The 11,043-nt window shown below is 47.5% G+C and overlaps 4 protein-coding genes across 4 annotated transcripts; 2 read left to right on the forward strand and 2 right to left on the reverse strand.

Annotated features, from left to right (window-relative positions):
• Positions 1-137: 137 nt before the first annotated feature.
• Positions 138-1,975, reverse strand: L228DRAFT_245710 (argininosuccinate lyase). Its single transcript, XM_018332232.1, has 4 exons — positions 1,817-1,975; positions 1,338-1,759; positions 839-1,247; positions 138-761 (listed from the first exon to the last, which is right to left on the reverse strand). Exons 1-4 carry the CDS (start codon positions 1,869-1,871, stop codon positions 244-246), a joined length of 1,404 nt encoding a protein of 467 aa, XP_018190278.1. The 5' UTR covers positions 1,872-1,975; the 3' UTR covers positions 138-243.
• Positions 1,976-4,751: 2,776 nt separating this feature from the next.
• On the forward strand, positions 4,752-6,525 carry L228DRAFT_103039 (hypothetical protein). The gene has a single exon (XM_018328872.1). It carries the CDS (start codon positions 5,125-5,127, stop codon positions 6,430-6,432), a length of 1,308 nt encoding a protein of 435 aa, XP_018190279.1. The 5' UTR covers positions 4,752-5,124; the 3' UTR covers positions 6,433-6,525.
• Positions 6,526-7,436: 911 nt separating this feature from the next.
• L228DRAFT_245712 (hypothetical protein) lies at positions 7,437-9,565 on the reverse strand. The gene is made up of 2 exons (XM_018332233.1): positions 9,198-9,565; positions 7,437-8,746 (listed from the first exon to the last, which is right to left on the reverse strand). The coding sequence occupies exons 1-2, from the start codon at positions 9,537-9,539 to the stop codon at positions 7,724-7,726; spliced, it is 1,365 nt and encodes a 454-aa protein (XP_018190280.1). The 5' UTR covers positions 9,540-9,565; the 3' UTR covers positions 7,437-7,723.
• Positions 9,566-9,978: 413 nt separating this feature from the next.
• On the forward strand, positions 9,979-10,986 carry L228DRAFT_245715 (hypothetical protein). The gene is made up of 3 exons (XM_018332234.1): positions 9,979-10,441; positions 10,633-10,775; positions 10,867-10,986. The coding sequence occupies exons 1-3, from the start codon at positions 10,123-10,125 to the stop codon at positions 10,894-10,896; spliced, it is 492 nt and encodes a 163-aa protein (XP_018190281.1). The 5' UTR covers positions 9,979-10,122; the 3' UTR covers positions 10,897-10,986.
• Positions 10,987-11,043: the final 57 nt, after the last annotated feature.

Consider the following 11,043-nt stretch of genomic DNA (forward strand, 5'->3'; position numbering starts at 1 on the left):
GAAAGATGCAGTTTATAGCAGCCGTGAGGATGTAAAATACCTAGAATGAAACTGTATCTGTTTATATGCCTTTGTGGAGCAGGATTTTATCCCGTGAATTCAAAATGTGACACAGGGGGAAGATGTAATGAAAGATTGCAACACTTTTTTATTAGGTCGCCGAAATTATGACCGTTTATGGGTACTGCTTTTTAAAAATGCCTTCTATACCATGAATTTTTCCCCCTCCCCAGAAAATGGAATTTACGCCTGTCCCAACAATTCTTTGAGAACGCCAACCTGTTCGAGAACAGCAGCCTTACTCGTACCGCCAGTGGCGTCCTTGAGCTCGACTGCACGATGGTAGTCAAGACAGCTCTGCACGTCCTCGTCAAACCGCGCATCAATACCCTTGAGTTGCTCAAAGGTCAATTTGTCCATGGGCACACCCTTCTCCTCGGCCAACGCTACGACACGGCCAGACACGTGGTGGCCCTCGCGGAACGGCACGCCCTTGCGTACTAGGTAGTCGGCAAACTCAGTGGCTAGCATCTCAGGAGCCAATGCGGCATACATCTTGTCCGCATTGACAGTCATGGTGGACAGAACACCGGTGGCAATCTGGATGCTGTCGCCGACGGTCTTGATATGGTCGAGCATCGGCTCAACACTTTCTTGCAGATCCTTGTTGTAGGTGGTGGGAAGACCCTTGATGGTGCAGAGGAGACCGGCCATCTGTCCGAACGCGCGGCCGGACTTGCCTCGGAGAAGCTCGAGACTGTCTGATGTGGTGTGTTAGATCAAATTGATTCATACTGGGAAAGGCGGGGGGAAGTAGAGAAAAGGTAAAAATACTGACCGGCATTCTTCTTCTGGGGCATTAATGAAGAACCAGTCGAATAAGCATCTGCCAGTCTGACAAAGGAGAATTCCAAACTGCTGTAGATGATGAGGTCCTCGGCCCAGCGAGAAATCTTCACCATCAAAGAGCTGCCCCACTGCATTGTCTCCAAGACAAAGTCGCGATCGGCAACAGCGTTCATCGAGTTGTACAATAGACCCTCAAAGCCCAGCTCCTTGGCCATGCCAACACGATCAATCTTGAACGGGTTGCCCGCGAGAGCACCACATCCCAGAGGGCTCCGGTTGACACGCTTGATCACGAATCGGAGACGCTCAAGTTCAGAAGCAAATGATGCAGCGTGCGAAAGGAGCCAATGGCTCCATCGGACGGGCTGAGCCTTTTGCAGATGTGTGTAACCGGGCATCTAGTTACCGTTCGTCAGCGCCGGCGCTCTTCGACCTGGATCCACTTCTCTTTCGTTTTTTATAAATTAAAACAGCCCAGGTATACTCACAATGTAGTCAATCTCGTTCTCGGCGCGGGCAATGGTGACCTTGATCAGGTCGCAGAGATAGGACTCCAGCTTGCGCAGCTCTTCGCGCAGCCATAATCGCATATCGGTGGAGACTTGCTCATTGCGAGAGCGGCCCGTGTGTAGCTTTCCTCCAATGTCCTTGCCAATGATCTCACCAAGACGGCGCTCGTTGGCAGTGTGAATGTCCTCGTCGTTGGCCTTGACAACAAAAGAGTTGCTCTCCCATTCCTCTGCAATCTCCTTGAAGCCGCGCTGGATTTCGGCAAACTCGTGCTCGGAGAGGATTCCGCCCTTGAGGTTGGCTCGCGCAAAGGCAATTGAACCGGAGATGTCTTGCTTCCAGAAGATGCGGTCGTAGGGGAGAGATTCATTGTACTTGACCATCAATGGGTCGAGACCCTCTGCGAAATGTGTCTATTAGCTTTTGTCTCTTGGAAGCTCAGTGCTGCCAAACGTACGAGTGAAACGGCCTCCCCATAACATATTCTCTGCGACAGCCTTGGTTCCGCTCATTTTGAAAGCTCAAACGTGCAATCAATTGGATCAATGCGTTTTGAGGCTACGTAGGGATTTTGTTTACTTCAAAAAGATTAAAAAAAAAATTAAATATGCACGTGTGACTCTTCTGTTAATTCCCCACGGTGAGTTTGGTTGCACCCTGTAAACTATCGGAGCGATAAGAGAGATGACTAACACTTTGATCGCCCACAATCTTCCGATATCGCCCGACTGACTTCTCCTGTGGTTGGAGTAGCTTCAATGATGATATCTTTCCCGTGCAGCGCTAAGAACAGGAAAATTCAAAGATGCTGATAGTAATTTGATACCTTATTCATCTACGTGACACATATTTCATCTTTGACATCGTTTTGGTGAAGTGCGATTGAGTGGCACGCTGATAGAAGGTTTTACTACGTTAAACTCCATTGTCACCCCTTCATACTGTGCGTGCTTTCAGTTGCTTATTGTATATGATCTGGGTCTAACTTGCGAACCACAGAAATTAGAGAGAGATACGTGAAGCTTTACACTCTGTCGTATACCGAATAGTCATATATAGTGTGGTTCAATGCATTTTTTCCATCTGCTTCTGCTCTCCTCTTTTTCCACCTGGACGAAGTGACACCTTGCATGTTTTGCGTATGAGTTTACAGGTCGCAAATATTGCTATCGTTCCGTTTAAATTCTGTTGTTTAAAAAGGCTCACCTTGGCCCTCTACTGCAAGTATTATAGAGGGGTTTCTTTTTAGCTGTTGCTTAATGAGGTTTAGTTGGGGCTTACGGCGAAGATCGGCTCTAATCAATACCCAGTTTCGTGGGGTAACTTTCGTCTTGGAATGGGTCACTGACAAAAGCCAGCTTCAAACAAGCCATTCAACAACGAAAGAGTGCCACAGCATCATACAATGCTATTTTCATACGATTTCAAACTTCTGAGACCTTGTCAAATTTAACATGGATACTCTCGATTACTGAGTCCGAGATTTCTAAAAATGACGATACTTGTCTAAGGTACCGAGAAACAACAAGGCCACAAAAGCCGAGGGGACGAGGATGAGATCCTCAGAAAAGACATTCATGCTGTCTGTGCTCAAAGCTTAAATGAAAAAAATATTTATGAGCCGACCATTGTCCGATCGATCGATACTGCGAGGATAGTGGTTTGGAGGGCAAGACAAGCAGGGCTTTATCGGTCGTGGAGCATCATCTAGGCGGCGCCACCAGAGCTCGTAATACCAGGGTGCGACAGGATCGCCGAGGAAAACTTTTGAGGGCTGGGAAATTCCATGAATATCTCGAATATAAAGAATACGAAATATACTGTTGTCAGATAAGGACATCTGACCATGCAACCCGTCTTTACAGAGCTGAAGGCTCATAGACACCTTGGGGACGCTGCTGATTGGGAGATAATATCAGCTTGCTATGTTTTGAAGCATGATACTGATGACTGTGCGATGAGAAAGTTTGGAGATTCGAGCAAAATGGTAGCCTCCTGTGTCCACGGCTGATAATATAATAGGCTCAAGCCGGGGAGGGATAGCGTCCGTGCGACGTCTACCCTTGCAAGAAAGGACCCTTGGGACAATGATAATGCGATACGACGGGCGGATTAGGGCATGACATGCAGCTCGGGATCCCGGACTATATAGGTCATGCCGGATCAGCGAATCGTCTCCTGCTACGTAAGTGAGCAGCTAAATTATCGTGTGTTTGATATATCCCTCTTTTGCCTTTCTGGTGTTGTTTTGGCCCTTGTTTCGTTCGCAAGCCTGCTCGCCTCCCGAGGACTATAATCTACCTTACTTTTCATACGGTCACTGCACACTCACCCAACCCTGATTCCAAGTCTCTTTGTTCCGCAGCCCGCCTATTTCTCACCTTTGTACGGAGTACACAACATTCCAAACTGACGTTCGCCATGTGCTCACATGCCCCCCCTAGCTTCTGATGCAGTAGGGTGGTCAACCGCAAAGCAATGGGCCGTGACATTATTGACCATATCACCACCCTCCACCTCCCCTTTCATCAGCGCCCAATTGGGATGACTCCCACAACCGCATTCCTGGTCGCTGCAGCAGCGGCATGGAGAGGTTGAGGCCGCTTCTAGGACGGCGGCATCAATAGTGGAAATCTTGTCCGCCATTACCGTTGGTTTTCATCAATGAACGGTTTTCAGCCGGGTTCTCGCACCAAGAGTTAACGGGATACGTGTCTGAAGGGGGGCAGAAGCCTTGCTGATTGTTGATTTGTTCGTACGTCGTGGCATGAGCAGAAGCAATTATTCGAGGAAAATTGAGCATGGTGTGTGCAGTGCGACATTTTCTTTTTTTGTGCATGTCTTTCAGTATTGTCATCAATGTTTCTGTCGTAAAATACTTGCTCGATGCAATTGCTTTCCGCCGAGGGAAAGAGTGTTGCGGGGTCGTGTTTGGAGCTTCATTTCGACGCCTTTTACAAATTTTTCTGACTTGGTGCGTTTTGTCCGGACCATCAGGACGAACCCAAGTATTCTGCATGGTGTCCCACTAGTGGCCTGTCTTCAGCAGAATTGACAAGGGATCGAGAGCCGCGGCCTATCACCAGAGAATTGAACTCGACTCCGCCGCGAGACCCATCTGACTCAAATACGTCTCGGCCTAGACGAGAGCATCGAGAAGCCAAACGGCAATCTGTTCCATCTCCGGTCCAACAAGCATCAAAAGAAAAGCTATACAAAGTCCACTGGGGTCGAACGATAACCAAAGGGCCATCAGTTGGAACAAGCACCAGCAGCCCTATCACAGAACAAGCTCCACATGCAAGAGCTAAACCAACATCGACAGTCAAGCGGAAGGAAATTCCACATGAACTTGATGGTCACGTTGTAAAAGCCAGTATCCCGCTGTTTCCAGGATTTGGTCCTCGGGAGCCGCCATCACGTCGGCGTAGATCGGCGTCCCTGGCAGCTGTTTTGTCTGACACTCCTCACAACGTGAATTCATCATCTGTGCGTAGACGGGACTCAATAGGACAGGGAGGGAGTCATTCCAAGCAAGGAACCAACGGCAATCGAGCCATTTCTCTTGACAAGGGGCCTCCATCAGTTTTGTCCTTGGTTTCAGGGGTGACTGGAGTATCAAATTCATCAAGCGGAAGTGACTCGACAATTACACAGAAGAAGTATTTACTCTCGCAAAACCGCAACGCTGGGCGAGCTCATGCTACTGAGCTGCCTCCAACAATACCAAAACCATCAGAGCAGAACGCTGCCGCCCAAAAGCAAATGGCCGACAAACCAAGCGTGTTTAGCTATTTGGAAGAGGGTGAAGAAAATTATCCAAAAACCCAGGCATCATTGAACGATAATCCTGACTTTCTGCCCATGAACGAGCCTCGCGCTGTACGCCGCCTCGTCGAGGCGGACGGATTACAGCATGGCTACTCCAAGGACGCTCAAAGCCATGGCCCGTCTGTTCCCCGCTCCCGGCCCGATTCTTACGCTGAGGCTACTGTTCAAAGCGAAAACCTTACGGGCTCTGAGCATACGCAAGAACAAATGCCTTATCATGACTATCATGAACATCGTCATCACGAGTCCGTTCCGGCTTCATCAAACACTGGCTTTCATTTCAGACCTATTCCCGGCTCATACATCCATACCCCATATGGTCCATCTGAACCTTCGTTTGACCTATCTCCGATCCCTAATCCTTTCCCGACGAATATCGAACCGCACAAATTCTCTAGCCACGCAATTGCAACCTCAACGCCCCAACCTCAATCGCCGAACTTTGTCTCAGGCATGGGTATTCCCCTTCCTCCATTTGTCGCACGACCTCCATCTCCCACTCGCTCTTTAAGCCCAGAAACCTCCAAGGAAGCAAAAGACGACATTTCTGGATACGAGTTACTTGCATCGAAACTCTCACATGATGGAAATGGAACGACCAGCCTTCAGATTGACGACACTTTGAACGAGCGAAGGCCTTCGTCAGGATCTATGTCTTCTCGTTGCGAAAAAGGATCCACTTCAAGTGACAAGGAAGAACATTACTCGCCAGCGTTACCCCCTTTGTACCGCAAATTTGAAACTCTCAATCATCGCATTTTCTTGCATCTGCAGGATGAAATTGCAGAGCTCGAGGAAGACCTGCGCCGGATTGACGATGCTGATGCCCAGGCGCGCAAATTCGCTGCTGGATATGATACGTCCGAACCGATTCCGTCATCTCGTCGTGCGGATGCACAGCTCTTGGGAGAACTGCAGATGAGTCGGATAGATGTGCTGGGACGGGCATTCGTCAAGATTGGACAATACAGTAAGTACAGGAAAATCTTTTACATATATTATGCATTCGTGCTCCACCTCTCGAAAGATGTCAAAGTATCATGTCTTTCTCAAGGAGATTTTTATCTCATTTTCATCTTAATGTCATGTCATATCCTCAAATGCTGTCATATCAGTTCTCATGTTATGCTTTTGCATGCTCAAGCCTCTTCTCCACGAAAGGCATCTTCGTGTTTCTCGGCGTTCCCTTGTTTATATAGTGCGCAATCTAACCGTCTGATCCCCCTTTTTCCCTTGCTATAATTCATTTCTCTCAGTCTGACACATTGAATTTCCACTGACAATCTTGATATTAGACTCAGCGCTTGCGTCATACACACAACTCCTCAAAAACCTTGAACCGGCAAAGTCTGAAGAAATCCAGACCTATCAGGCCTGGATGGCCGAACACAATCCAATAGTTCCTCGTGAAGCCAGATTTCTTCTCCATGAAGTTGACTTGCTTTCCATTCCATCATTTTCCCATCGTCATCATCACCATCACCATCACCGTCACAATGTTGACCAGTGTGATATCAGTGGTACCTGTAGAAAAGCTGCCTATCAGTCCGAGGCGGAGCTCAACATCGAAGGGCAACAACCTCGAGGCGACAACCTGCCGACTCATACTACAACATCCATTGATCAAAGAAAGGGGATGGAGGGCAATGTTTACAAAAAGCCGGAGACAGAATCAGACAGCGCAGCAGACGCGGTAGACACTCTCACGCCCTTCCAGCGAACAATGATCACGCTTCTATCAGCCTTACTCCTGCCACTGTTTGTATTCAATCTCGTTTCAGAATTTCTCGGACGATTAGTCGTTGCAGCAAGTATCGGCGGAGCGGTAATTGCCATTATCACACCTGGACGAGTAGGCAGTTTTCTGCCGGCAGGTAGAGGGTGGAATTGGGGCGTCTATGTCGCGGCGTATGCGGGGGTGTTTGTCGTAGCCGCTGGTGTCGCGTAGGATCTTGACGTTTATTTTTATTCATCAATGCTTTGCTTTGTCTATGTTGTTTCCTTTTTTTTCTTTCTCTTTCTCTTTCTCTTACTCTTATTCTGGCGAAAACGCGTCTTTCTAATTTGAACTCAGACAGTTCTCATCACGGGTCGTGGCGTATAGGGACCTTGGAGGGACAGGATAATTCCCAGGAATACGGAACTAGGTATTACGGAGCTATACGGCATGAATCACGACTTGAATGACATATTGGCGTTTGTTACCAACTTATCAGTATTTGCTTTTACGACAACGATGTTGCATCCGCTCTGCAGACATTGTCTATTACCTTGATATTTTTTTTTTAAATCTGTCATGAACCGCCGCTAGAAATTTTCCTCTGATCATTCTATTTTACGATCATTTTCTATCCATTTTCCAAGTCCAAGATTTGAACATCTCGTCATCACTTTCACTGTCAAGTGCATTCCATTTTTGACTTCACTTTGAACAATCCCTCCATCCATCTATCCTGCCCCGATATTCTACGTACTTGGCATAAGTATACACTGAAAAAATGATGATGATGACGAAAAAGTAATTCTCATCAGCTCACGTCTTCTTCCACCGCACGCGCCCAACCCAGCCCACCCAGCGCTGCACATCTTCCCTGTCGAGAAGTAACCGCACCGTATACCACGACTTTCCCAGCTCCTCGTTTGTCGCCACCTTGTGCACAAAACTATGGCACGCGCGACAGATATAGCACGTCGAATGGACCCTTTCGGCTTCCGTCATGTTGTAGTACTCCTCGTCCTCTTCGTCCTCGTCTTCATCCTCATCGTCTTTTTCATTCCGAGTCCAATTCCGAGACTGGCTACTGCCGTCTCCTCCTAGGCCTTTCCCATTCTGAGTCCAATACCGAGACTCACTCCCTCCATCCTCTCCTCTCCTGTTTGGCGTTGAACCAGTAACAACCGCAGCATGCCATCCGCGCTTGAGCGCCTTCTGCTGCACGGAGCGCGGCACAAGATGGTGTTCTGTCAGCGGGACCCAATCTCTATCGCATAACTCGCAGTGCGTCGGTTTTTGCCGTTTTTGCTGCAACGCCGCATAGCCATCTTCATCCTCTCCGCCACCGCCGCCACCTGCTTTACGATACCGTTTGGATAAAGTGGGAGGAGGGGAAGGAGAGGGAAGTAAAGCCCGGATGTAGTCTGTATATAAAGCCGTAAGAAACGCTGTTGCTGTTGGGAGGGGTATGTGTGGCGACGCCGACGATAACGACAATGAAGACGGTGGTGATGAAGACTTAGATGGGCGAGATTTTCGTTTCGATGGAGGTGTGTAAAGGGACGAAGAGGAGGTGGTGTATCCGTATGCGGTGAGGGATTCGCTGATCGAGGGAGGTAAAGTGGATAGTAGCCCCGGAATGGCGCCGATGAGGGCGTCTGCTTTGGCATCGTTGTCGCTGTCGAGGTCCTCGTTACTGATGTTTTCGTCGTCGTGGGTTAGGGAGTCGGAAATGTCGTAGTTGGTGGAAGAGAGGGACGTTGGACGAAGAGAGGATGGGGAGGAAGAGGATAGGGTTTGGAGAGAAAGAGGTAAGGAGGAGAATATCTCTGTGGCAATGTACTGGTTTATTTATATCTTTAGTATATCGTTTGCATATAGATGTATGAATATGTGGGATTAATGGACATGGGATGTGATAGTATGGATAAACATGATATTCGATTAGAGGCAAAGTGGGCAACAGTCAGAGACGAATTTGGATATTCATGCATATTCAAATGGACAGGTAGAGACTGGGCATATTTCCAAATAACAGAGATGATACAGTATCGGCTTCGAAAATGAGAAAGTAAAGTAATATACTTCAAGTCGATCAATAGAGGGCAAAAGGAGGTTATGTTTCGATGTAGATCCTCGATACTCCTTTCCGATAATGAAAACAGAAAGATATGCAGAACCAGACCATGAATCAGATTGGGAAGAAAGATGAAAAGACAGAAGAAACTCTCTGCATTGAGCTGAAATAAAAAAGCAAAAAAAGAATAGTAAATAACATTAATATTAAACTTACGTCGATAAAATCAGCTAATTCTTCCGCAGACGCATCATCATCTTCGCTGTGCTTTGCATTTTCCGGTCTGCTCTGCTGCTCTTTTTCTTCGTTTTTCTGCTCTACCCGGGCTCTTTGTTCAGTCGCTGCCGTCTTGCGACCCGGTCGACGTCTGGAGGACGCAGCGTTACTGCCAACAGCATTCTTGTCACCTGATGACGACACCGATGAGACTTTTGTCGATGTAGTCGTTGTTGATGGTGTAGATGACGTTGCCGTAGATTGCTGAATCAATGCAGTCGATAGACATTCGCGGAGCGTGTCATATTCTGGTCTTTCTTGCTCAGGTAGCATTGGCGTCATGATCTATTGATGTTGTTGGTTTCAACGTTGAATCACTGTCGAATCTATACGACAGATAGTTACGATAAATTGACGAGACTAGGCGCGACTCTCTTCTACGCAAGTTACGTCCTGACGGTCCCTCGATCTCTTAACTAAAATTCCCACTACTGTCAGCGTCCCAGGGTCCTCGCCTGACCCGATTACGGTTAACTAAGGCTAGCTATACCAGTCTGATCCCCGCCCTGTCGCCGCTAAGCCTTCCCCATTACTAGCTCTACGACAGATTAATCCGCCGGACCTCAGGTCGTGCGCCAGTTAAGTCCAGTGGAGTCTTTACCTACACTCTTCCCATAACACAACCACTTCTTCAACCCCTGAACGCACGTGGGTCCACTAGATCCTCCCCCCCAAAGACTCAGCCACACTCACCCCCGTGTACTTTATTCTATTTACCATCTCACGAAATAAACTGACCACTATCCGTACAATAATATATAACACTTTCCCATGACACTCCAGACACGAAAACCACAGAAGATCGACATCAAAAATAAAAAGCAGCCAACCATACAGAAAAAATAAAACAAAATAAGGCTCCAAAATGACAAGCGCAAACACAGCAATCCTCCCTCCTCGCCGCGACCAAGCAGCTTCTGACGTGCGCGCCTATTTTGTCAGCATACTCCAGCGCAAATACGAGGTTCCAGAGCCTCGAGCTCAAGAAGTTGCGAATAAATGGCAGCACGGGCGTGGCCAGGAAATGCGCGAGTTCAGCTATGCGACGTATCGTGCCATTTTTGGTGCAGAGGTCGGAACGATACTGAAACGGCAGACGACTGAGAAGAGTGACCGAATGGATTCCGAGTCGGAGTTGGAGTCTGAGTCTGAGTCTGAAGCTAAATTTACGCAGCGGCGAAATGGTATTTTCTCATTCTACTTTCTTTTCTACTGTTTTTTGTTTTTTTGCTTGTTTTGTAGCTACAGGGCTACCGCTTGTTTTGTTGACATGGGATGTTATGGATCATATGAATCCATGGGCAAAAAGGGAAGAAAAAGAAAAAAAAATCGCAGGAGGAAATTTTAGATGGAAAAGAACTGACAAAAGTAGCAGATACACAAATTTTGCGAATTGTCTTTGCTATAGGTGGTATATTGATTGCAATTTGCGTGGCCTTTGCGACACATAAGAATCATATCTCAGACCTTTTTCTGCTTGCTTGCGGCTGTCTCTTTTTCGCCTTGGTTGGCTTGCCGGTAAATTTCCTTTTCTCTCTCAAATATCATCTCTGGGACCAGGTTGCTGGTCACGTTTCTTTGTGAGACTCGTAGCTGATCTTCGAAATAGCAGGGCAAAAAGAAGCCGAACCAGACTTGAATATTGGGTACCCGGTTTGGCGATTGGGGGGCACAATCCAAACCTTTGTGTGCAGAGTTTTGTTTTGTTATATCGTCGTCATTGAGGTCTATAAAAGGTTAATATCATGTAATATATTCATCTGTACATGTGCGTCTACATGAATGC

Source organism: Xylona heveae (genome assembly GCF_001619985.1).
Source record: "Xylona heveae TC161 unplaced genomic scaffold L228scaffold_3, whole genome shotgun sequence".
Classification (NCBI taxonomy): Eukaryota; Fungi; Ascomycota; class Xylonomycetes; order Xylonales; family Xylonaceae; genus Xylona; species Xylona heveae.

Coding starts and splice junctions, on each gene's coding strand:
- L228DRAFT_245710 (XM_018332232.1), bottom strand. CDS start 1,871: ATGAGCGGAACCAAGGCTGTCGCAGAGAATATGTTATGGGGAGGCCGT. Junction 1,760..1,816: donor ATGGGGAGGCCGTTTCACTC/GTACGTTTGGCA, acceptor CACATTTCGCAG/AGGGTCTCGACCCATTGATG. Junction 1,248..1,337: donor AGAACGAGATTGACTACATT/GTGAGTATACCT, acceptor AACGGTAACTAG/ATGCCCGGTTACACACATCT.
- L228DRAFT_245715 (XM_018332234.1), top strand. CDS start 10,123: ATGACAAGCGCAAACACAGCAATCCTCCCTCCTCGCCGCGACCAAGCA. Junction 10,442..10,632: donor ATTTACGCAGCGGCGAAATG/GTATTTTCTCAT, acceptor CAAAAGTAGCAG/ATACACAAATTTTGCGAATT. Junction 10,776..10,866: donor TCGCCTTGGTTGGCTTGCCG/GTAAATTTCCTT, acceptor TCTTCGAAATAG/CAGGGCAAAAAGAAGCCGAA.
- L228DRAFT_103039 (XM_018328872.1), top strand. CDS start 5,125: ATGGCCGACAAACCAAGCGTGTTTAGCTATTTGGAAGAGGGTGAAGAA.
- L228DRAFT_245712 (XM_018332233.1), bottom strand. CDS start 9,539: ATGACGCCAATGCTACCTGAGCAAGAAAGACCAGAATATGACACGCTC. Junction 8,747..9,197: donor AATTAGCTGATTTTATCGAC/GTAAGTTTAATA, acceptor TAAATAAACCAG/TACATTGCCACAGAGATATT.